Genomic DNA, 27,361 nt, shown 5'->3' on the forward strand with positions numbered 1-27,361 from the left:
CTCAACAGGGGCAGTGAACCATCAGCAAGTCTCTGAATACCTATAATAAAGCATGATGAATGATGTCATAATCATGCAAAATATGAACTAGAAGAACCCTCAAACATCAACCTGTTCTGCTACCAAGCTATCCCCCAATCCCCTCAGGGGTTGGTAGCATTTGAATTGAATAGCATTTGAAGTGGGGTGAGAACAACAGAATTTTTCCAGCATCGACAAATTCGCAAAGGCAAAATATCACATATATTTAAAGGGCTGGATGGCCTAAATAGCATGCCATTTATTATTATGAGAATGGTGTATTCAGGACCAGATATAATTCTATATATAATATATTGCTGCTAGTAGAATTACTACCATTAATTATTGTTACAATATTATAGCTATTGTTTATTAAGAGATTACTTTGTGCCAGTATTAACATATTTAGTCCTCACAGCTAGCTAGTGACCTACTTTTATTACTTCCAATTTTCAGATAAGGAGATTGAGTCTTGGTGAAGTTAAATAATTTGTTCAGGCTCACACAGCTAGTAAACAGAAGACAAAGATTTGAATACAAGTCCTCCTGACTGCAGAGTCCCTTTGCTTAAACCACTGTTCTGGAATTGTCTCCAAATAAACACAACATCAAAACTCCATTTCTGACCAAAGATTTCCTGATACCACACAGTCATTTCAATTTGCTAATTGGTACTTAAACTATAAGTGCTGATTTAACCTAGAATGACTGCTTTTTTCATTAATAAATTAATGAAAATGATTTATTGATTGAGCTTTTTAAATAGACATGCCTCTCTGAAGTACACAACTTCAAAATATTTTTAAAATCTCAGCCTTCACAAGCATCTCTTGTGAAAACTACACACTTCATATATTATGCTAAGAATTTTACTTTAGTTCTAACACCATCTTAGTTTTAAGGGAGCCAATCTGGATCTCTTGATGAAAATACTAAGAATCTTATCTTGCACCCCAATGTTCATAGCAGCACTATTTACAACAGTCAAGACATGGAAGCAACTTAAGTGTCCATCAACGGATGAATAAAGATGTGGTATATACATACAACAGAATATTACTCAGCCACAGAAAAACAATGAAATATTGCCATTTGCAGCAACATGGATGGACCTAGAGATCATCATACTGACTGAAGTCAGACAGAGAAAGACAAATATTATATGATACCACTTATATGTGGAATCTCGAAAAAATAATGCAAATGAATTTATTTACAAAACAGAAACAGAATCACAGACATAGAAAACAAACCCGTGGTTGCCAAAGGAGAAGGGGGCAGATAAATTAGGAGTATGGAATTAACAGATAAACACCACTATATATAAAATAGATAAATAACAAGGCTTTCCTGTATACCACAGGGAACTATATTCAATATCTTATAATAACCTAAAATGGAAAAGAATCTGAATAAAATACACACACACACACACACACACACACACACACACACATACATGTATAACTGAATCACTTTGCTGTATACCTGAAACTAACACAATATTGTAAACCAACTATACTTCAATTAAAAAAAGAATCCTACCTTTATAAAAAAGTATATAAAATGTTATTAAAAATTGTATCTAAATTAGCATAAATTCCCCAGAATCAACAACTCCTTGACCTAAGAAACTGAAAATAGGCTTCAAAAATAAAAGTCAGTTTACCTTTAATCTTCTTGTACTTCTTATACCATCTCCCAAACTCCTGGCACTTGGTTGCTGACACGTTGGCATAATATGTGCTATTTACAATGGATGAAATCATACTCTGTAAAGAAAAAAAAACAGTTATTTTCCCATAAATATGAGTATTCCTTTTCAGGGACAAGAAAGGGCACATTACAGTCCATACCAATCTCCTTTGTCTTTTAAATTTGAAGCAGTCACCCTCCTGCAAACTGAACTATTAAATATGATTAACAAAACTTACTATCCCTTTAACTTGTACAATGACAGTGCATTCTCCATAAAACCAACCCTGGAGCAATGTCAAAGATGGAGGGGGCAGGACACACAGATTGAATGCAAAGGGAAAGAACACTTGTGATTTAGGAACCCAAGCAAAAGGTGAGATCAGATGCTCCTGCATCTGTAATCCAAATAATGCCTCTCAGATGTTTCTGTTCCGCTTCCAACTGCAACAAGCTTACACAGCCAAGAATCTGAGAACATCCGTGCTACACACTACAGAACAACATTTAGGGAAATAAGTTAAATTAATATAATTTATAGAAACGTGTGATTAGCCCTTGTGTGAAAATTCACCAAATGAAAAAATTAACAGTGCTATTTTAGAACAGGGGAAACTAAACATAACACTTTTTCTGCGTTTCAAGCAAAAATGCATCAAAGCTAAAACTTTGAGTGTTTAAGTACCTGATGCCTTCTTGCTCTTCATATTCCTCTCTCTCCTCAGCTCAACCCTTTAGCTGATTTGTTTGAAATTGCAGTTAACAGGAAAGAGGAAGAGAGCATAAGCTAACTTACCACTGAAAAATTAAAAATTATAACTGCACACCTTGAATTCAATTTCATACAGAGATATGTTTTCAGTCAATATGGCATGTTTGGACCAACATTCGTGGCAGATGTTAACTTACACCTGAATGACTGTGATAGTACGTGTGTATGTTTTATACATAGATTTTATTTCTGCAAATTCTGTCTAAAAACAAATGGACATAAACGAGTCAAGAGATCCAAATGACCTACGTAAGGCTTTATATCCTGCCTTGAAATCTCATCTTTCTTAAAAAAGTTTTCCCCAGATACAGAACAGTTGAGGGAAATCTTGGAACTTCTAATGTCATTTCGACAAAGTAGTCAAGATAAAAATGATAACAATAAATCAAGGCATTGACAAGTTATTTAGGTTCAAATGCCAGTAGACAGTCCTGCATAGACTCCCATTTTAGACAGTTTCCTCTATAAGCCCACAGACTCCCTCTTTTTTAATCACTATGCAGTACTGATGGGGGAGGGAGGTCCTAATTCAATTCACAGAAACCTCTGGTTCTTTCTATATAGCAGATGGCTATCCTCCCTGCAGTTGCTGATCTCTAAATGACAATTCTGTTCTCGAAGGGGAGATAGTAAAGAGAACTCTTTTAATCTGAGGATCTGAACACAGCCCTAGAACACAAAGAGCCAGTATCACCTGAGTGTATCACAGAACTTGGAGCCTTGCCTGCTGCCTTAGAGGATCAATGGAATCCTAATCTTCCTGAGGCAGGGTTCTGCTTTGTATGTTATTAACAAAGGAGTAAAGAAGTCTCTTGGCTAGCTGGGCTAGTTCCTTCCCTCTCTGGGCTGAGCTTTTCTCTCTGTCCCAGTTTGTGAGATCCTTGAGGACAGTGTCTGTTTCTTTTTCTCTCTCTCCCTTATGTCTAACACAGTTCTGATGTGGGATATCTGAGTCAGTGAAATATAACAGATGAAAAGGGACAAAGATGAAATTTAAAAATGCCAAACTGAAATGTCAAAATAATGAAAAATTTAACATGAAAGCAGCCTAATAACAGATGCAGCAGCTACTCTGGTTTATGTGAATAACTGCAAATGTACTTGTCATCTTTCTACGTTGTTTGTATGAATGTTCCCCTCTGGAAAGGCATAAGATATACAGCCATGGCAGAAGCCAGAGGTAAACCTTCTATCACAAAGTGATCTAGAAAGCAGATTAAAATGGAAAGTGTTTTAAGTACTGCCTGGAGCTGCCCCTCAACTCTTCCTGGCCCGTAAGACCAGGACACAAATCCATATTACTCTGGTCTCAAGATAATCCACATTTCCCCCACTCCCTGGACTTCCTACTTTGTCTTTGCTCCAGATGCATCTTCATTAACACTCTTGTGTTAGTGGTGAGTGTCAATCTATGTGGCAAGAAAATGAGTATCTGGGCTTCTGCTGGTTTCACCACCAGATGGTCTTATACTAGAGTCGATTCACACTCATTTAAAAAGGAGTTGGTAACCACTCTTATTCAACATAGTTTTGGAAGTTTTAGCCACAGCAATCAGAGAAGAAAAAGAAATAAAACGAATCCAAATTGGAAAAGAAGAAGTAAAGCTGTCACTGTTTGCAGATGACGTGACACTATACATAGAGAATCCTAAAGATGCTACCAGAAAACTACTAGAGCTAATCAATGAATTTGGTAAACTAGCAGGATACAAAATTAATGCACAGAAATCTCTGGCATTCTTATACACTAGTGATGAAAAATCTGGAAGTGAAATTAAGAAAACACTCCCATTTACCACTGCAACAAAAAGAATAAAACCTCTAGGAATAAACCTACCTAAGGAGACAAAAGGCCTGTATGCAGAAAATTATAAGACACTAATGAAAGAAATTAAAGATGATACAAATAGATGGAGAGATATACCATGTTCTTGGATTGGAAGAATCAACATTGTGAACATGACTATACTACCCAAAGCAATCTACAGATTCAATGCAATCCCTATCAAACTACCACTGGCATTTTTCACAGAACTAGAACAAGAAATTTCACAATTTGTATGGAAAAACAAAAGACCCCGAATAGCCAAAGCGATCTTTGAGAACGAAAAATGGAGCTGGAGGAATCATGCTCCCTGACTTCAGACTATACTACAAAGCTACAGTAATCAAGACAGTATGGTACTGGCACAAAAACAGAAAGATAGACCAATGGAACAGGATAGAAAACCCAGAGATAAACCCACACACATATGGTCACCTTATCTTTGATAAAGGAGGCAAGAATATACAGTGGAGAAAAGACAGCCTCTTCAATAAGTGGTGCTGGGAAAACTGGACAGGTATATGTAAAAGTATGAAAATAGAACACTCCCTAAGACCATACACAAAAATAAACTCAAAATGGATTAAGGACCTAAATGTAAGGCCAGACACTATCAAACTCTTAGAGGAAAACATAGGCAGAACACTCTATGACATAAATCACAGCAAGATCCTTCTTGACCCACCTCCTAGAGAAATGGAAATAAAAACAAAAATAAACAAATGGGACCTAATGAAACTTCAAAGCTTTTGCACAGCGAAGGAAACCATAAACAAGACCAAAAGACAACCCTCAGAATGGGAGAAAATATTTGCAAATGAAGCAACTGACAAAGGATTAATCTCCAAAATTTACAAGCAGCTCATGCAGCTCAATACCAAAAACACAAACATCCCAATCCAAAAATGGGCAGAAGACCTAAATAGACATTTCTCCAAAGAAGATATACAGATTGCCAACAAACACATGAAAGAATTCTCAACATCATTAGTCATTAGAGAAATGCAGATCCAAAGTACAATGAGGTATCATCTCACACCGGTCAGAATGGCCATCATCAAAAAATCTAGAAACAATAAATGCTGGAGAGGGTGTGGAGAAAAGGGGACCCTCTTGCAATGTTGGTGGGAATGTAAATTGATACAGCCACTATGGAGAACAGTATGGAGGTTCCTTAAAAAACTAGACATAGAACTACCATATGACCCAGCCATCCCACTACTGGGCATACACCCTAAGAAAACCACAATTCAAAAAGAGTCATGTACCAAAATGTTCGTTGCAGCTCTATTTACAATAGCCAGGAGATGTAAGCAACCTAAGTGTCCATTAACAGATGAATGGATGAAGAAGATGTGGCACATATATACAATGGAATATTACTCAGCCATAAAAAGAAACGAAATTGAGTTATTTGTAGTGAGGTGGACTGACCTAGAGTCTGTCATACAGAGTGAAGTAAGCCAGAAAGAGAAAAACAAATACTGTATGCTAACACATATATATGGAATCTAAGAAAAAAAAAAAGAAAAGGTCATGAAGAACCTAGGGGTAAGACGGGAATAAAGACACAGACCTACTACAGCATGGACTTGAGGATATGGGGAGGGGGAAGGGTAAGCTGTGACAGAGTGAGAGAGTGGCATGGACACACATACACTACCAAACGTAAAATAGATAGCTAGTGGGAAGTAGCCGCATAGCACAGGGAGATCAGCTCGGTGCTTTGTGACCACCTAGAGGGGTTGGATAGGGAGGGTGGGAGGGAAGGAGATGCAAGAGGGAAGAGATATGGGGACATCTGTATATGTATAACTGATTCACTTTGTTATAAAGCAGAAACTAACACACCATTGTAAAGCAATTATACTCCAATAAAGATGTTAAAAAAATAAAAATAAAAAAATAATAATAAAAAAAAGGAGTTGGCAGATGTGGTATATATACACAGAGGAATACTACTCAGCCATAAAAAAAAGAATGAAACCCTGACATTTGCAACAACATGGATGGACCTTGAAGGCATTATGCTAAGTGAAATAAATCAGAGAAACACAAATGCTGTATGATTTCACTCATGTGGTATCTTTAAAAAAAATAAAATAAAAACAAACTAATAGATACAGAGACCAGATTAGTGGTTACCAGAGGGGAGGAGGGTTTTGGGGTAGCTGAAATTGGTGAAGGGGCTCAACTGTATGGTGTTGGATGGTAACTATACTTGTGGTGGTGATCACTTTGTAGTATACACAGATGGCAAACAGCAAATGCTGTACATCTGAAACTTATGTAATAAAATAATAATAATAATAATTATTAAAAGGTAATAGGAAAAAAAAGGAGTTGGCTACCCAGAGACTCAGTCAGGTTTGCTCTCTTCCCCATATTTTATAAGTGAGTTTCTAACTCTGCTGACCACAGAACAAAAAATAAATAGGTTTAAGCTATGAACTGAGCAAAGGATCTGGGTAGCAAATAAATACAGTTTCCTATAACATGAGAAACTTTAGTCACCAGAAATGTCTCTTCAAATTTGTGGCACCTTTTATTCATATTAACTCCCTGCAGGTCTTTACAGTTAGTTGACACTTAAAGTAGCTCTACTGATACCAATTTTTATAATTCAACCTGAGAGAGCTTTAAAAACAGAAGAGGTACATCTTGGGGATATCTAAGATGAAAGGTCATGTTATGTCTTACCATTACAGTTTCAATTATGAACATTTTCTAACCCTAAATTAGACTGCTATATTCTCAAAGCCTGACTCTGAACCACTGGGCCTCGCTAGAATACTCTGGATGCACACTACAAGGCCATCTTAATGTTATGTCAATTTACTTTTAAAACATCAAAACTTAATTCATTATAAACAAAATTGAAAGGGGCTAACACAGACCCCGCACATGCTGACTTTTACTCTACAGGGAATAGTGTTCTCCAGAGGTCCTGGGGCACAGAGAATCTGTATTTACCACATTGCATGCATTCTACAGCCACGTTTTAAAAATACAGTCATCCCTCCGTATCCATGGGTTCCTCATCCAGGGATTCAAACAACTGTGGATTGAAACTATTTGGGGAAAAAAAATTCCAGAAAGTTCCAAAAAGCAAAACTTGAATTTTCTACACACACCCCAGCAACTATTAACATAGCATTTAATCTAGAGATGACTTAAAGTATATGGGAGGATGTGCGTAGGTTATATGCAAGCACTATGTCATTTTATACAAGGGACTTGAGAATCTGAGGATTTTGGTATCCGCATGGAGGTCCTGAAACCACTCTCCTGGGATACCAAGGGATGACTGTACTTTAATATCACTGAAATTGGGATGCATCTTACAATCAGTAGCATCTTAGACCTGATGAGATACAGTTGCTGCAAAATGGGATGAGTAATAATTAAAATCTCTCCCACCTACCACCCTGCCAAAAAATATCTAATTTCCATTCACTGCTTTTTAAAATATGTATATAATTATGTAGTCTACATTGCTCTTTTATTTTTTCCAATCATTCAAGAGCAACCATACAATTGGCCTTTTAGAATACCTCCATCTTTCTGATAAATGAACATGATATGAGTCACTTTTTCAATCCAGAGTACAGCCACCTCCTCAGTATCCATGTTAATATAAAGCAATACTGATACAAATAACCCAGAAGATATGTGCGCTGTTATTTTTAACACTTAAACAAAGGGACTATGTTTTATTTAATATTTATATTATAATTAAATAGGCTAATATTAAATCACTAATAATATTAAAATGACTTTGCATTTAGGAAGCATGCTTCACTTCCCATGGTGGTGGGATGTGAGAAAGAAAGGAGGATGACGTGTGCGATGGGCAATCAAGGCAGCCCCTCTCATACTTAGTCACAGCCATAAACAGCACACAGACAGTGACTGTAGACAAAGCTATTTTATGAAAAATATTATGTATTAAAATAAATAGGAAGGTTTAACATGTCTTCCTAACTACAGAAACATTTTTGAAAGTTTCCGGCTTCTTCGTAATCAATCATGAAATTTTAAATATGAAGAATGTAGATGGGGGATAAAAATCTAAGTTTCCTCATTTGCAGTCACTCTGACACATCTGCCACTTATATTTAAAAGTTATTTTTTAATAAAATAAGGTTTTGAGGAATCAAAATATAGCAGAATTAGTTACTGCAAAGCTTATTAGCTCATTTGAATTTGCTCTAAGCCAACTGCAAGAGAATATTATAGTATTGTTACTAATACTTATTACAGCTAAGTAGAAATGATAGCTAAGAAAAATAAATTTTCTTTTAGCTTCCTCAGACAAATTTTAAACTCACTTGTTTCTGACTAGCCCAGAGAAGAGATGTCACCTGTGATTATAAGTATGGTTGCATTTTTCAAACCAAGGGCTCAGAAACTCAGAATGAAGAATCATCTTGCCCAAAGTCAAATAGCATCAGGAAGCACCACAAAGAGATGCTACCACCAGGCCACACTGTTTCATGGGAAATGTTCATCACCATCTCCATCAGCTAGCACAAGCTCCAAGTGGATTCTGCAACCAATGCTTTAGACAAAGCAAGAAACAAGGTGACAAAAAATAAAACAAAAAGTTTCAGCCCCTTATATGAGTTAAGAAGTATAGAATCAGAGAAAGCTAAGGAACCTAAAGGCAATTTAAAACTTAATAGAAAAAGCAAAACAATAAACACAGGTTAAGATGATTTGTACAATATACTTGGAAAGACAGAGATCTGAGCATCCCCTTTTCCTCCCCCCCAAAAAAGAAAGATAAAATAATTGTGTATCTCTCACCACTTTTCCTTTGGCTTAGTGAGATTTGTTTGAACAGCAAAATTATACTAAGAGTAGCTAAACTGCAGATGCATAATACACTCACTGTAAAAAAGAACATTTTAAAACCAAAGTGAATGGTTACATGTTCCATAGGTGAGAATGCCCTGTCTGAGCAAGAAGTAGGGGGAGAAGCTGGCATCTCACGGCCTCCCTTCCCACCTGAACACAGAGGACAGAGAGCATGATGCAGGCAATGAATGATATATGCATTCTTTGCTTGTTTTCAGCCTTGTCATTCTGCTTGGTAATATGTTAAATAACATATTAAACATGAGATCATAATGATACTCCAATTAAGGCTATAGGAAAGGGAAAAAATAATTTGGAGGAATTACTTTATCATGAGAAATTAATGTTACTTGGCCACTTTCTACTGTCCCTTTCCATCCCCATTTCTGAGTTATACTATCAGAATGGAAAGCTTTTGCCATTCTAGTTGAAAGAAACACTTCCTCTGGGCTGATTCGAGAGCTCCTCCCCTAGGGGACTGACGAATGGTTTGCTTGTCTGACAGGGGCACCCTCATCTGTGAAAGGGGAATACTGATACCTGCCTCAGAGGCTGTAAGGATTCAGAGTCGGTCTGCATAGAAGGCCTAGCACAGAAGAGGTGGAGCCAGCGGACACCAGCTCTCTCCTCTCCATGCAATCATTTCAGATGGTCATCTCAATCACCCACTGGGAATTATTTAGAAGTTGTCACCTGTGAGCCCTCTTCAACAAGAGTTCATGAGGTTGGGCCATGATCTAAAACAACCTTGCATGAAAATAACTGAAACGGACAGCTGGCACCTCGTTCACACGGGACAGGATGCACACCCACTACACCCATGAATTTAAGATTAAACGAAATGAACAGTTGGCAACTGGTTAAGACAATACCGGTCCAGGCAGTTGATCAGCCACTTGTCTGTAGATGAGCGCATGATCAATTTGTTCTTTTCTATTGACCCAAGTGGCTGCTTGATTTCACTGCCTCATTATTTTGGCATATTGTACATTTAAGTTGTTCCTTTAATGATCCCCAAATGGGCAAGCCTTGCCTAGGATGACAGAAATCATTATCTTAGAATCTATGTCTTTAAAAGACTATATAAACACTACATCGCCATCATACTGGAAATCCAGTAACCTTTTCACAGTTCAAAAACTCCCATCAGTCATCTTGCTCCTCAAATATTTGGCAATAAAACCTCAACTAGGGGCATGGGACAGAGCCGTTTTAAAAACGTATCTGTATGCTAAGTGAAATGAGCCAGCACAAAAGGACAAATATTCTATGATTCTACTTTTATGAGACATCTAAAATAAGCAAATTCATAGAGATGCCAAACAGAATAGAGGTTACCAGGGGCTGTTGGGGGAGAGAGGAATGGTTAATTATTGCTTAATGGTTACAGACCTTTTGTCTGGGGTGGTGAAAAATTTTGGAAATAGATCAGGGTAGGGGCAGGGGGGTGATGGTCGTACAACATGTAAATGTAATTAATACCACTGAATTGTAAACTTAAAAACTGTAAACTTAAAACTTGTTAAAATGATAAATTTCATGTCATGTGTTTTTACCACAAAAAAATTTTTTTAAAGCATGTCTAGTGCCGCAGAGACAAAGTTAGGAGGGGAGGCAGGGGGACGCTGGAAGGTGCGCCTACGTTTGCAAATTGTCATTCCATTGGATCATCCTAATAACCTATGAGGTGATCAAGGCTGGCACTGTTAGCTCTTCTTAGTTTAATGGATTGAAACCCTGAGGACCTGGTGTTTTGTCTTTGAACTCTTCCTTCAGTAAAAAAAAATTAGTGAGTCACAGAAAGATGTGTTCATAATGTTTTCAAATTGGAACAGTTAGAGACCATTTTAATAAGGGAGACCTGGGTCTAAAGTATAGGAAATTAGGATGCTTGGGACAGACTATGGGCTGATGGAAGAGGCTGGAAGTGGTGACTCAGGGGGACATCAGAGGAAAAGGAAGAGGCTGTCAGCACTTAAACACATTTTGAAAGGTGAAATCAAAAATAAATAACACAGACACACAAACACAACCTATACTTTCCAAGCACCTGGCCAGACAGAGTACAGCTAAATCATGACTTCCCTCCCTTTAAATATATATGCCTCAGCCTACAATTGTTGCCCTTTTATGGACTTTTCTACTCTTTCCTTCTGCCTTCAAGGCTGCTCTTTTGAAATGTAGACCACTGGGATGTTCAAGAAAATATACACTAGCCACTGAATCATTCTTTTATGCAACTGCCCAACTTAAGTGAGGAAATACCTAATATGGTTTGGCTTGGGGGTAGTAAGGGAGAATTATGTTAAAAAAAAGCAGGCATCTTTTACTCATGAACTGAGAATATTTTAGATAGCCCAATAATCTACCACTCTGCTTTAAAGTAAGTAGTATTTGGTGCTCCACTCTCTTCTTCCTACACTGAAAGCTTCATCTCTCTCTCATCCTCACCACTGTACCCCCAGCCCATTGTAAAGTACCCGACTCTTAACTGGGACCCCACTAAAGCTGGTAAAATCCATTCTTAAATTACTGTTTCACTGTCTCAGAACAAAAATTCATTCTTTTTCACACTGCACAGACTGAACAAAAATGTATGCACCTATTCTATGACAACCACCAACAAAATGAGTGAGCTTATCTCCACACCAAAATGCCATCCAGCTATGCAATTTAAGTGCATAATCTGGAACGTTTCAGGGTAACAGCCGTAGGGTTAATTCAGGTGCCCACATTACATGCCCATGCTGGCTGAGGACCCCCCCGTGAGATTTCCCACAATCACACAGCAAACCGGAAGCCTCAATCAAATCTCCCCCACATCTAAGCAACAGAACTGAGCCCCTGTTTGACTGAACATGTACTGGGCATCAACCACCAAAGTACTGTATTCACTGTTCCTTGTTCAAAACATTTTAGAGCTGCCAAGAACACTGTAAATAATAAAACTTTACATTTCATAAAACTTTCTAAAACATTTTAATATTGAATTTACTCAATTAATACATTAGAGAGCAGTGGCTCTCAACCAAGAGTGATTTTCCTCCCATCAAAGGACACTTGGCAATGTCTGGAGACATTTTGGTTGTCACAGGGCGGGGGGTTTGGGTAGGGGGGATGCTACTGGCGTCTCGTGGATAGAGGTCAGGGATGCTGCTAAACATCCCACAATACACAGGACCACAGGACATTCCCCCACCACTAAGAATATCCAGCCCCAAAGCTCAACTGGGCCAAAGTTTAGAACTCCTGCATTAGAGTAACAACAACATGCAAGATATACATTGTGCTGAATGCTGAGAACACGGAGATAAGAGATGGCTTCTGCTATCCTGGGCAGTCCAGTAAGTGACAAGAACTGGCAGATAACACTGACAACAGGCTGTGATAAGTGCTATGACAGGGGTGTGTCCAAAAGGCTACTAAAAGCAGAAGAAGCAACTACTTTAATCAGAAGGTCAGGGTTCTTCACCAGCAGTGACTTTCCAGCTGGAATTTGGAAGATTTCCTCAAGCAGAAGAGAGTAGTGCATGCTAGCCAAGAGAAATCGCAGAGCAAAAGCAAGGTAGTGTCACACTGCAGGACTCTGAGGTCACCATCATTGTGTGCAGGGGCCAGCAAAGCCACAGATTAACATGGCACACCTCCCTTGAGGACTACTCTCATGTGCACAGGGGAGGTTAATAATTTAACAGGTAAAGCGATTTTTAGGGCATTTTTAAAAAGAGCAGAAACAGGTATATGGAATAAACTGTATTACTTTTCATGAATTGTAAAAGTAACACAAGAAGTTCCTTTGTCAGACTTGAAGCGCTAATGGTACCTATTAGGTTGCTCCCACCCTTGGGAATATTTTGGTGAAGTTTGAGCAATGTTTAATGCTTCAGAACAATTAGTTGCATGGTTTGGAGCACAGAGTGGATGTAGGTAGAGGGAGGAAGGCAACTGGTGGGAAATCAGGTTAGTGGCATCTTGACGGTATACACGGGCTATGCTATGCAGTCTGTTCTTCCTACAGGCTGAGCAGGGGGAGTCTCTGGAGGCTTGTAGATGAGGAAATGGTTAGCTTTGGAGAAGCAGGTGGCAGGAGAAAGATTATGATGCGGGATGACTGAAAATATTTCATATGAGAGGTGACAAAAGTCTAAACAAGGCAACGGCACAAAGGAGGAAGATTTTAGATACAGCGGTGGTAGAATCCATTATATCTAATATGAGAGTGACAGCAACTAGTTGCTTGGGCAACTAGGTGGGCAAGCAATGAGAACAGAAAATGGGGGAGAAAAGAGGATTTTTACAGCAGGGGTAAAGATGTTCTCATTTGAACCTCAAGACAACCCTGCAAGTTATGTGACATATGTGGATACAATCATGCCCAGTTTACGGACGAGTTTAATGAGGCTCTGAGAGTGGATGGGCTTGCCCAGGATCACACATTCAACATAAAAGAACTGAGATTCGGGAATTCCCTGGCAGTACAGTGGTTAGGACTCATTCATTGCCGGGGCCCGGGTTCAATCCCACAAGCCACGTGGTATGGCCAAAAAAACAAACAAAAATATTACTGAGATGAGAGCTCAGGGTGCTCAGCCCCTAATGTGGGTTCTTTCCGCTCAGGCCGTCCCTCTAGCCACATTTTATAGTTATAACCAAACCTAATAATCACAATAGATCAATTCTGACCAAATTCCCATAGGCCTCAAAAGCCCTGGATAAAATTCTGAATTGGTGATATTGTTAGGAGCTTGTCCACTTCTAGGCAAAGCCCAATTTGACTTTCAAGTAAATCCAAGAGAAAATTAATTGTGACTAATCGTAAAATTTAGGAGAAATGATTGAATTTTTTTTCCCTAAATTGGTCTTTATCCAGTCCCTGTATATGATCAGAATAATTCAAAATATTTATTTTTAGAACTTCATAAGCAATCACATTGGAATAAATCAAAATTCTAGCAACAAACTTTAGCACCTATGTATATACCTACAGGTAGGTATTGAAATGGCCTATGTGAAAGCTGTAAGCACAAAAGTAGGGATGTAACTGATGGTGCCCCTTCAATCTACCACTCAGGTACATGCCGTCCTGATTTTCTGGAAGCAAAAATATTAATAGCAGGCTTTGTCTCAGAGGATCTAAATTCTAAAACACTCTCCAAGATGCATATAAAAATTATTCAGTTCACACCAATAATATCATGTCTCAGGAATAACAGCTGGTACTATTTATGGAGTATCACTGTATGCGACGTACCAGGCCAAGAATTTATGTGATTTATCTCATTACTCCTCATTATATGACTTAGAACTATTACTCTCCTGGTTTTACATACAAAGAAACAGGCTTATAAAGATGAGGTCACAAAAGCTTGTAAGCCAGGACACAAATCCAGATCTGACTGATTCCACAATGCAAGCTCTTAACCACTAGGCTTCTTGATTCCCCCAAAGACTATTATCCTGGAACATAGCTCAGGACACATCAAGTTTCTATGGTTCTTGTCATCTTCCCTTGAATTTGACAGACATGTAGTCAGTCTACTGTCTTAAATCAAGTGTAGCAACTCACACCAGAAAATGGATTTCCATTCATGGCTTCAAATAATGTTAACCTGAGTTCATTTCACAGCAGTTCTAAGCCACTCCCCATAGCCACCAAAATATTATCTTATTAGAAAAAGTGGGGCCTCCACCCATGAACACAAATGGAACCTCAAGCCCTTTCTTCTGCTGTTCCTCCCTTCGACCCTCTCAATCTCTTATTTTTGTGGCTTGTTTTAGTTTATGATCAGTTCAGTAAAAACAGAGTATCACTTTTTCTCGTGGTGCATTTTCATGTGGTGAACTCACTCCCAAATCTCTACAAGCGTGTACGATGCAAAGATCATCTCTCTCTGCTAGACCTAGAAAAGGCTCAATAAACACACAAAAACAAATTAAGATGGGTTTGGCATGGCTGACCCATTTCATTGACCAAGTAACACCGTGATTTGGAGCCTGAGCTTTGGCAAGGGAGGTCTCAGCTGGGGTTGCAACCTGCCACTTAACCAGCTGAGTAAGCTTAGGCAGGTAAAGTGCTTCTCTGAGCCTTGTTTTCTTGACCTATAAAATGGAGGCACTGATACCTACCTCCTATGACATATGTGAGAAGTTAAAGACTGTGAGTGTAAAATGTTTTAATGTGACTCCACTATATCAGAGCTCTCAATAAGTGATAAGGTCTCCTCTATAAAAAAAAGCACCACAACCTCCATATTTTTTTCCACCTAAGATGTAGTGTGAATATAAATAAAAGACAGCTGTCCGAGCAGATGTGCCCCTCCTGCCAGACAGCCCACCCTTCGCTTCTTCATTTCTCCTGAAGACACTGACCTGGGAGAGAGGGCATTCTTTGGCTAATGTGCTCTGGTTCATCTCTTTGAGCAGTTCCTTTAAGGCATTGCGGACCGTGGCGTGGTTCCACTGCTCCGCAGGCAAGTCTTCCAACTTCGAACAACTGGAAGACAGAGCAAGAATGAATGACATGCAAACCCTTAAAGGCAGAGTACAGCAGTCACCCCTGGGTCCTGTGAAGCATTAGGAGAACCACCAAAGAACAGGGTTGAATGTGGGCCCAGAATGAGGGAAAGGGAGCAAAACTGCTTCTCTAGGACCTTGATAGAGCCCATCACAGTCTCTTTCAGTTGGTTATCACACTAGCCTGAGAAAACCGGTCACTTCGGATATGAAGAAATGCCAATTTTTTAAAATAGGATTTCTCCAATCTAATGGCATGACAGTGTGATTATAAACTTCCACAATTTAAACTTAATTATTGGACATTCCTAAGGTTAAATGTAAACAAATGCTTCATCAAATTTGAAGGTCTACCCTTCACCCTCATAGAACAATCCAGAGATGTCACTTCGCTAACAAAAAGCTAACTAAAGAAAAGACATTAAAGCATTCCTAGACAAGGACAGAAATGGTGGGTCCCTATTAAAGTGTAAATTCTCCAAAAGGGGTAGATTCAAAACCTTTACAGTAAAGGACAAAATTCATTAAATCACATGAGTTGCAGGCACTTTACAATACAAGACTCTGCAGAGAAACTCTAGATTCTTTAGAGGCATAATTTGTTCTGCATATGCTGTATCTGAAAAAAAGAAATCATCCCCAGAACTTCTGTAGGCCACCAGAGAGGAAAGCAAGAGGCGTCCAGTGCCAGCACCTTCTTGGTAAGCAGGCTACAAGGGCACCAAACTCACCCCTCAGACACAAGCCTGAAACAGCAGAGGTGTTTATTCTTCAAATATTATGTGCTAAGCAGTTAACCAGAGGACTCATTAAATTAGGGGCTGTGGAAAGTTCCCCTTTAAAGGCTGCAGATTTTTAATGATTTATCAAGCTTCCCCTAGGTTACCACTTCACTGCTTCTGAAAACAAAACATAAAAGTTGGAATGTGGACTATAAAGATGCCTGGTGACGCCCCCCCCCTTCTTCTTTTTTTTTCATTTCATCCAATGTCTAGAAATTAACAAAGACAGGATGAGCTGATCTCTGTAGCGACTCTATGATCAACAGAGCAGCTCTGAGAGTTAGGAAGGGCAGATGTTCAGAGACACCCACCTTTGTAATTGGATTTTCAACGTCACAACGTGATAGACATCTTGCAGCATGTCGGCCACTGTCGCATCGGGTGCATCTGTCACATAACTGAGGGGGAGAGGGTTCCACCTCCCAAGCTTGATTATTCCTGCACAGGGAAGAAAAACATAATAAACACATATCTGCTATTTATTAAACCCTCCCATTGTTTGTTCAGTGTTAGGAAGGTCATCCAATAGTCAACATTCAAGGCCCACTCAGAGATATTTTACAACCCAGTGCAATAGACTATTTCTTTCTGGCTGGCAATTGAGTTAACTATACAGGAAGATGAGAATGAAAGGATGAGGTTTAATCATGGACAATCAGTTTTTTTATGTTTTCCTCTTTCTTAAATTACTTAGAAAACCATACGGTTACTTCCTTCCCCCAAAGTCTTGTTTCACAGTCTAACTTAAGACTGATGCTAAATATACCGAACTGCTGATTTCATAGACAAAAAAAAAAAAAGCAAGGCTTAAGTAAATATAAGATTCGGTTTTGAATTGTACAAGAAAATTCCTGTGTGTGGGCTCAGCACACACACAGTCACATCCTGGTTGTGGTGTGAACCCCAGTGCGAATGGCATCTGGAGCTGAAGAAGCAGTGAGAGTTCACTTCCAGATTCACATTTCACGAGGCAGAGGGCTTGTTTTCCACAGCACAATGATTGACCACAGATCAGAAATAGCAGAGATGCCTTCAACTTCCTTTTTTTTTTCCTTTTTAATTCCTCAGTTCTTTTTACAGTGACAGTGGTACCCTTTCCCTGCGGGTTTCCTGATACATATGGTAAACACTCGTGACAATGGAGAGAGAATAAAAATCCTGGTCAAACTTGGGCAGACTCATGGGACAGCTTCAGCAACACGTGGTGAAAATGCTAAGTTATTCACAAGATGGACCCATCTTATCTGGTGCACAGGGCGCATATAACATAGATGAAGAAAAATAAAGAGAAGCCCATTTCACAAACAACACAGTAACAAACATTTTATTTGTATGCTATGAAAAATCCAATGGTCCCCAGGATATCAAAAATTGTCCCATATCCAAAACAGCTATGTTTTAGTGATAGAAGAGAAACAGCATTTTTATTTTTATTTTTGACAATGCAGGTGAGTCCAACTACACTGTTCTTTCAAAAAATATATTTTATCACCAAAGAGAGAGAAAGCTTCACAAAATGCTGCTTTATAGCTATGGGGCGAAATTTCAATAATAGGAAATGAACTTTTCTGGTCAGGGCACACGTCCTGTCCAAGATGAAATCAATGAATGCGCAATGCTTGACATAATGCTTGAAAACAGGGAATAAACAGAACAAAAATATTAAAATGATGCACTGTTTCAGTATTAAGATTTAACAATCTGGTGCTGAATATGCTGCAGTATAAATAGTGCCTGGACTCAAATCCAGTAAAGTAACACAGCTCTCATTCATAGTACCGTATGTCTCCAGTTCTGGCTCCTTAAGTCATATTTCACTTGCCAAGAAAAGCTGTTTTCTTGTGGGGATAGTTTTCCTAACATTCTCTCTCATGACAATGAAAAGTGCACAGCACACAGCATGCAGTAGTCATGAAAATGAACATCCAGGGCCCACTGGACAGCCATCCAGGAGAGGCTGGGTCTGCTTCATTGCTTCCTTTACTCCTTCTGACATTTGAAAGTACTAAAAAGATACCATGTAACATTGTCTAACATAGTTCCTTCTTTTAAAAAATCACTCCACAATTTTAATCCCCTTAAAACATCATTATCGTGATAGCCCATAAGTTGAGTATAAACTGACCATCTTCTAAAGATGATATTTTATTGTAAGAGATTAGATGGAGAAAAAAATGAAGTCAGCAATTGCACACTATCATAGGCAAGTAGGAGAAGCCAATTTTGTGGGTCATTTTGGTTACTAAGAATATGAAGGTAGCATGAAGCAAATGAATCCTGTAAACTTTAACGCATAACTCTAGAGGCAATTCATCCACGCTGTTGTGTGTGTCATTGTTCATTCCTTTTTACTGTTGAGGAGTGTTTCGCTGTAAGTTTATACCACAATGCAGCCAGAGACAACAGAATATCTCTGAATGATTTCACTTATATAAAATACAAGAACAGGCAAGACTCATCTATGAGAAGTCAGAATGTGGCTACCTCCAGACAGCAGGGGCATGACTGGAAAGGGACATAAAGGGGATTTTCTAGTTTTGGCTGGTGGTTGCAGGGGTATGAAAATTGTCAAAATCCATGTAACCGAACACTTAATATGCATATATTTTATTGTATGGAAATTATATCTCAATTTTTAAAAAGGTGGAGGGGGACGAATCTCTACAGGAAATGACAGACAAGTCACTCTACTGAAAATAGTAATCTCCATTTAGATAAATTCTCTCCCCACCTTGATGAGCTGGAAGGAGACTTGTTTGGGCTGGAATTAGACACATACAGGTGGCTTCACAACACTTAATGCCTCCACGGAGAGCAGCTGCTACAGGGTGGTTTCTACATCTTGGAAGAGAGCTGCTGACACATGCTATTTTCAGGCAACGGGAAGTGCGTGTGCTTTTTTCTTTTTCGCACCATATTGACTAACCTGCACCTAGAAGTCATGCTCTTTGCTCACCTACCAGAGTCTGCAGGAACCAGATCTGGTAGGACAGTGATGTCCAGAGGCTGCTCTCCTCTAGCCTGGCAGGGACTTGGAGTAACTCTTTTTAATAAGCCTTTCCTCCAAATAAGGTCTCTGTCTAAAGTATTAATAACGCTCTTTGGAAATACAGTCCTCCTTCAAAATAGACAAAAATATTTCTTGGGCTGGTGTCAAGTGTTAATTGAGGAAATCAAAATGGGAAGCAGTAGACCATAGTGACAAAGAATTCCGGCTTCCAAGTCAAATTGCCTCTGTTCATATCCTGCCTCCTCCACCTACTAACCATGTAACTGTAGCAAGTTACTGAATTTCTCTATGCCTCAGTCCTTTCATGTGTAAAATGGAACAATAAAAGTACTGACCTCATAGGAATATTGTGCAGATTGAATGAAGAGCCCTTAGTACAGACCCTGGATATCATTAATCCCAACAATTAATCATTTACAGTAATTATTTAGACATCTTTTAATGCTCCCTAAAAGAAAGACAAGAGTCCATTTATTTCAAAAATATTTACTCAAGGATGACTTCAATATCATTTAATCTTTAATTTATTCAAGTGCCTATAAAAGGCCCTCATTGTTTTAAATCACAAAGGAAGACTGTACATAAATCACTCGCTCTTCTTAGTAGCCTGTAAGTCATACTGGTTCAAGTGTGAGGCACTTCAGAAGCAAAGACTGGAAAAGATCTTGGTTCCAAGTCTGGAAGGCCTCAGATGCCCAACTCAGTAACACGCCGTATGGGTCAGAGGTCAGGAGCAAGGCCTGGAGTCAGAGGTGAGTCCATGCCCAGCCTCCCCTGCTTGTCAGCTGCAAGATTTGGGGCAAGTTATTTAGTTGGTCTCTCTAAGGCTTGGCTTCCATTATCTGTAAGATGGGAATAATAACAGTGCCTACTCTTTAGGGTTGCCATGAGGCTTAAAATGAGAATCAGAATGTAGCAATGGGATGGCACACAATAAGTGCTCAGTAAGAGTTAGGCGAAAACAGATCTTTGAAAGTGATTGGGTGTAGATGTAACACCATCAAAGCTTTAGGATGATTAACCTATACTGGAATTCAGGTGGATTAAAAAAGGGAAGCATTCTGAGGGGAGGAAGAAAAAGAGCTGAAATAATCCAGATAGGTGTATCTAACAACTATAACAGCCTCTTCCTGGCTCCCTCTAAGGAGGGATACAGACCCCAAGAAATGCTTCAGTACAGTGAAGGTGAACAAAGAAGGAAGAGAGGTTATGTTCCCACTGGGGATATCTGACTCACAGTGTTGGAGAGATCTCAATAAAAACAGCATAACTATAAGTATACAGAATTATTTCTAATGCTTACACTCCATGAGTAGGTTTTATAGCCCCAATCCAAAATATGAGGAAAACTAATGATGATTAGATAGTACTTTACACACACACACACACACACACACACACACACACACACTCTCAAGCCCAGCCAGGCACACAGTACATGCTCAATAAATGGCAATTCCCAATTCTTCTCTGAATATATATCACACTCTCACTCTGTCTGGAGTACTGATCCCATGCATTCACTTCTAGAAATCGTACACATTCTTCAAATTCTGCACCAAGAATAATTCCAACTCTGATCAACCCAGCCTGAAGTAATTCCTTTTTCTATACAGCTGCACAATAAATACTCTTGGTTAGTTTCTGTATCTTAGAAGGAGCTTACTTTATCACAATATCCCTTTATGTTACTTTACAGTTTACAAAGCGTTTTTTTCCCCAGACTGTTAGTTCATCCTTACAAGGAGAGCAGGGGGTCAGTATTACACCTGAAAGTGAGGTGAAGATCAGAGAAGAGTGAGTTTTCAAGGACATCTGTGGGTGACAGCCAGAACTAGGCCCCAGGGCTTCATCTGACAAGTTTTCTAACTATTGGACCAATATCCTTTCTACTCAGCTCTGCTCGTGTGCCAGTGCCCAATCACACAGTCACACATGGGGCAAGGTCTTGACATTTAATGTTAAACAAAGGAACATATGAGACCAATGAGCAAACAGGTGACAGGGCCTGAAGAGCCAGCTTCTCTGGAAAAATTCTTCTCCCTCAACAGTGCCATTTCAGACATAAACATTGTTTCCCGCATCACCTTTCCTATTTCCAAAGAATTTATCATCTGTAAACATTTACAAAATGCCTGGTGCTGAGGATTATTAAAGATGCAGTTTCAAGGTCTTTGAGTCCCAAATTATGGGCCTTTATTTTGGGGTTGAAATTCATACAAATGTTAACATGATTGAATTGAGCATAATATAAATAAAATTGTTTATATCTAGACAAATCTGTTCACTAAAATACAGAGGACCAATCCACTCTTCATGTAATGCTTTTAGACCAAATTAAAAAATGCAATTGTAGGTAAATTTCCCATTAGTGACATAAAATTAGGTTGGGAATGGAGGCAAGTTTTGTCTAAAATTAAAAAGATGCAATAATGGAAACCAGTTTTTTACTCTCTCAATGCAGTATTCCGCCAGAGTGGACGTATCACAAAGAGAAATATCAATAGCTGTTTGTGTTCATATGTATTTGTTATTTTTTATCAGTTTATAGCCTATCTCAAAGAAACCAAATACTCTTCTCAGTAGATGCATAATTCATATGCATCATTCATATCACTCGTACCTCTAACTATGTGAAAACAAGAGTGGTGATAATACACGTTACAGTTCATCAATATTTGATTCAAGTTTTTAGAAAGTCGATCACTTCTGAGTGATAAATAAAATGTGCCGATAATACAATATAAGCAATAAAATATCATGGGTTTGTATTAAGCATTAATCATCATTCATTTAACAAATTTTTCTTTCGTGTCTCCAGCATAAGTCACTAAGATGCAAAGATAACCCAGTACACACTATCCCTGTAATTATGGAGCTCACAATTGAGTAGAGAAGCTTATTATTGCTAAACACATAGCTAAGTGAAACCATTCTTAAAATAAACCAAAATGATAGTTTTATCCCCTGTACCTCAAATACAAGAAGTTTTTATTTCATGAAGGCCTGCAACAGATCACCTATAAAGTACAAGAGAACAGCTCTCACGGTTTGTGGTAGCATACAGATAGATGCTGATAAAATAGGTATATGTTGGGTATATTGTAGGATAAAGCCCACAAATTATCTGTGAGACAGATATAGGAAACCAGCAAGATATCAGCAGTACTCCTGTAGAACAGCTCAATGAATAATTTTCTTTTATTCCAGGTGCATTTTAACATTAATTTTCAAAGCAAAATGAAAACTCAGCCTGGGAAAAAAATGAGACATTAGCTTTAATATCTAAAGGCTAGGGTTTATACATTTCATTAACTCCCTGAAAAGATCTCAGCAAAAGAGTATCAATAAAAAAAATCCCAGTCTCAGAGTAACTAAGCCTTGGGGCTTCTGGTTAGCGGTATTATTTCCACAATACACCAACTGCTGATGAGGCCCCTTTTAAAAATAGGAGAACTCATGACATTGATCGCATCTGTTTATCCTCCTCAGAGTGGTCGTGTCCCTATGCTATAGCGTGTAATTTTCTGTTGTTCAGCTATGCTTTGCTAAAGAAATTAAAAACTGTCCTATATAATAAGAACATAGAATTATTTATCCATAAATCAGTTCACAGGAAATCACTACCCAGCAGTATATAATAACTCAGCCTGTGTTTCTAACCTGTGGCCTGACTGTGGTATATCATCAAACTGTAGCAGCATAAGGACATAAATTGTACTTATTATTGTGAAACCTGTGGTCGGAATGACTTTTCAATGAGGAAAGAGAAAAAAGGCAAAACAAAAATGGTTTTTGAAGTGTACATATTTTCCTTTTTTAATCCACAGCTTAGCAGTACCCCAGTACAATTTACTGAAACTCTCTTACACATTCAGTTTTGATTTTAAAGACTATCTATATTTCCAGTGTCTTGTATTGAGGTAAAAGTAAATGGTAAATGAAATAGCATTCTTCCAGCACTTTACATTATTCAAGTACCATTATAACTTACACAAATTAATGAAACCTCAAAACATACTTGTCTGGGAACCTACAATACACTTAATCCTGTATTTATAACAATACAAAAGAAAACACCGGACCAAAACAGATGATTTGACAATTCAGAATAAATACTGAGGCTGTACTGGTTAAATGAATTTATCTAAAAATACACACACACACACACACACACACACACACACACACACAGAGAAAGCTCTACCTGCATCAATTTGGGTATTAATGACAAACACAAATAAGGTAGGTTTCTACTCTTTAGGACATTAACTTTAATCTTAAATCATATCTGTATCAGAATTGATCATAAGGAATATTATTGGCCTTGAAAAACTGAAATATGAATTTTAGAGCACTTTCTGAATAAACTATAGTGATACACAGCTGTCTGCCAATCTTTTCTTGAGCTGACTACCCCCTTATGCTACAAAAATGTTCTACTTAAAAAAATACATACAGTACCATTTGATGCCTCGTAACTCTATACATGGTTTTTACATTTTGCAGCATAAAGATTTTGTCTCATGTAATAGATGCTGCTTCACATTTGGGAAACGTTATGTTATAACCCTTACTTTTATTAGATTATTTAATATAAGCACTAAGTAACTAGACTAAATTAATAAAGACTCTATTGAAAAAAAAGAGAACAAAATTATTCCACAAATTAAATAAAACTTTCTGAAGTTGGTATTTTAGAAACCTTTATTTAATTTTCAGAATTCCGATTCTTCTGAAAAACAGCCAAAATATTGTTCAGGATATGAAAAAAATATGGTTGGTGTTTAGTTATTTATTTCATAAGAGTGCCATTTAAAACTATTACATGGGGGAATAGGGACAAATGAGAAAGAAAAGCGTTATGAGAAATTATTTGTGATCAGTTCTAAGCTTCTGCCACTGCTTAAAAACTATTTCATCTGGTATATATTTTCTTATTATTGTTCTCAGTTTAATCATTATCTGAAAGAGCTTAGAATTAAATGATTAATTTTGGCAGGTAACACAAACAAACTTCTCCTCCTTTCAACTCAGAAATACATTTGCATAAAGAGATTTTCCTCTAGCATTTGTCCCCCTAAAGTATCTTCAATAATCAAAGACACAGGGGAAAATGTATACTCTTTTAAACATGCTTTGCTATATTCTAGCAGATGCTATTCATAACTTAGGTTTAGCCACTGTTTCTGCAACCTCCGGGGTAAGAAGTATGCACTGAAGATCTAAAAATACAGTTATGCATGAATATTTCCCATCTTAATTAATTACATGTATTTTTTTCAGATGGAAGCTCAAATGTGGCAACAAATTTTCCCTAAGGACCCAGCTTTCCAGGTACCTTGTCACTGGGCTCAACACCCTTGGAAATTCTATCAACTGCATGCTCCCAATTATATATTGCCGAATTGTCCTTCAGGCATATTCTGTTTCCTATAATTTAAGGTTATATAATATCTGATCTTAAGGGCAATATTATGAGGGCATGTCGATTATCAAAGAAAATGCTGCCATATAATATGAAGGCAAAAGTATACTCATTTATGTTGTACATTTATTCATGTTCCAACTAACCTAATTTCACAGTAATTTGTTAAGAAACTACAAAACATGGAAGCAAATACAGCTATAATGATTACAAAATGGCAACTGCTATTAATTTGGAGGGGTTTTGTTTTGTTTAAATTCTTGGGGGTTTCCTTTAAGAACATTTTAATAATTTTTACTTTCAGTACATCTTCACATATACTCTACTATTAAATCTGAAAATGTACATGGTTTGCAGGTTTCAGATATTTTACATTCAAAGAAGTTTTGATAGTTCCTTGATTTCCATTTTTTTGGAAATGTATTTAGAAGCGGCAAACCAAACTTTTAAATATGGCACTACCATTTTAACAGCTATACTAAAGAAGCGAAAGGCCCAATACATATGAGGTGTGCTCTCATTAGATAAATGTTTCTTGAAGTGAATAAAAGGTAGATCTATAGTCACAACATACATGGTGATGAATGATGACAGTGGTCTATTTGAGCCCCCTAAAATATTCAGCCATGTCAGAAAAATGCCATATGAATCAATGCGTAACCGAACTGTAGTACAGACTTAACAATTATCCCTGACAGGATGTCTAGTTATCCCATGGTAGCTGGGCTGAACAGTTTCAGATGATCTGGAAGGGTAGGGGAAGGTCAGAAATGGATTTTTTTCCTCCCCATTCCCAGGAATTTGCAGTTTAGTAAAGACTGTCCTGTTGAGAGTGGTCATATTAAGTGAATGGCTAAAGCATTCAAGATCAAGTTTATCCCTAGAGCAGTTGTGGGCCCCACCGGGACTTGTGGAACAGGAGCTCCAGAGTAGATCTTTGGAAATGCTGAGGATGAGCCAGGTTTGGGAGGCACTGCCCGAGCGTCTAGTAAAAATGAGAACCTGAGGGCTTCCCTGGTGGCGCACTGGTTGAGAGTCCGCCTGCCGATGCAGGGGACATGGGTTCGTGCCCTGGTCTGGGAAGATCCCACATGCTGCGGAGCGGCTGGGCCCGTGAGCCGTGGCCGCTGAGCCTGCACGTCGGGAGCCTGTGCTCCGCAGCGGGAGAGACCACAACAGTGAGAGGCCCGCGTACCGCAAAAAAAAAAAAAAAAAAAAAAGAAAGAAAGAAAACCTGAGCAAGGAGATCAATCCACTGATTCTCCTCAAAAGAAGGGCAGGAAACCAAGAGATTCACAGATTCCTTTTTTCCAACTCACCAGCAAATACCCTCACTACTGTCAAGGAGGATAAGCAAAGAGAAAGGAGAAAGTTCTGGCACGTGAGAAGGAAAATAGAGTTAGGAGTGCATTGTAACAAAGTTACAGACCTCCTTAAGTTTGCAGGATATGGCATGGGCAGAATAGGTGATAGCAGAAGAAAACGGTTTCCTGTATAGGCATAAACTCCAGGAACTCTTTACCATATTTAGATTATATGCTGCCAGAAGGCAAGGGCCGTGTCAGTTTAACTGTTCATACAACCCTAGCTATAGGCCCATAAGCATGAGGATGCCTAAAATACAGTGTGTGCATGACAGTCATGAAACAAGAAAGCCACTCTGTCTGAAAGAGCAGCAGACTGGGAATCAGGATACCCAGGCCTGGTGTTGGATCTGAACCTTGTTGGCTGTAGCTCTGCATCTATGGGGAACTCACTTAACCTCTCTGGGCACCTATTTTCTCTTCTGTAAAATGGGGATTTAAAAGCAAAACCAGAATAAAACCACCACCAACAAAAATTCCCCTGCCTGACTCACAAAATGGTAATTATAATAAAATAACATGAGCTAAATGGCACTGAAAATTATAAAGTATAATTTATAAGTAAAATTTATTTATAAATTTATAATTTTAAAGTATAAACATAGGCTGGCATTCATGAATTGTAAGTTAACATAAAAGAGGTAAGCATTACATTTTTTACAATGTTTTTACTTAAGCAAAAACGTGAATCTTCTAAAATGTCACTGGCCAACATGGCAAGTCACCTGACGTAGTCAAAAGAGCCTGGGCTTGGAAATTGTTCTCTCAGTGACTGGGGCAAGTCACTTAATTTCTTTGAGCAGGAAATCTTACCATCTTTAGGAGTGGCTGCAATCTGAGAGAGATGTCAGGAACTGCATCTCATCCCTGCCCTCTGCTGCAAAGCATCCCAGAGATCCTCTGTACTTGTAAATACTTATTGTCTCGATTCCTCACTAGACTGTAAGCACAGTTCCTGGCAGACGGTGGAGGCACAAAGATATGAGAGGGAGGGAGGAAGGAAGGGAGGGAGAAAGGGAGGAAGGAGGGAAGAAAGAGGGAGGAAGGGAGGAAGGAAGGAAGGAAGGGAGGGAGGGAGGGAAGGAGAGAGG

The 27,361-nt window shown here is 38.5% G+C and overlaps 1 protein-coding gene across 1 annotated transcript in view; it reads right to left on the minus strand.

The window, feature by feature from the left end:
• Positions 1–27,361, minus strand: part of SATB2 (SATB homeobox 2) — a 189,364-nt gene that overhangs the window by 98,435 nt on the left and 63,568 nt on the right. Inside the window, 3 exon segments of the mRNA XM_007469194.1 lie at positions 1,691–1,793; positions 15,543–15,666; positions 16,780–16,906. Coding sequence (XP_007469256.1) covers positions 1,691–1,793; positions 15,543–15,666; positions 16,780–16,906 — 354 coding nt within the window.

The sequence above is a fragment of the Lipotes vexillifer genome, unplaced genomic scaffold, assembly GCF_000442215.2.
Source record: "Lipotes vexillifer unplaced genomic scaffold, Lipotes_vexillifer_v1.1 scaffold648, whole genome shotgun sequence".
NCBI lineage: Eukaryota > Metazoa > Chordata > Mammalia > Artiodactyla > Lipotidae > Lipotes > Lipotes vexillifer.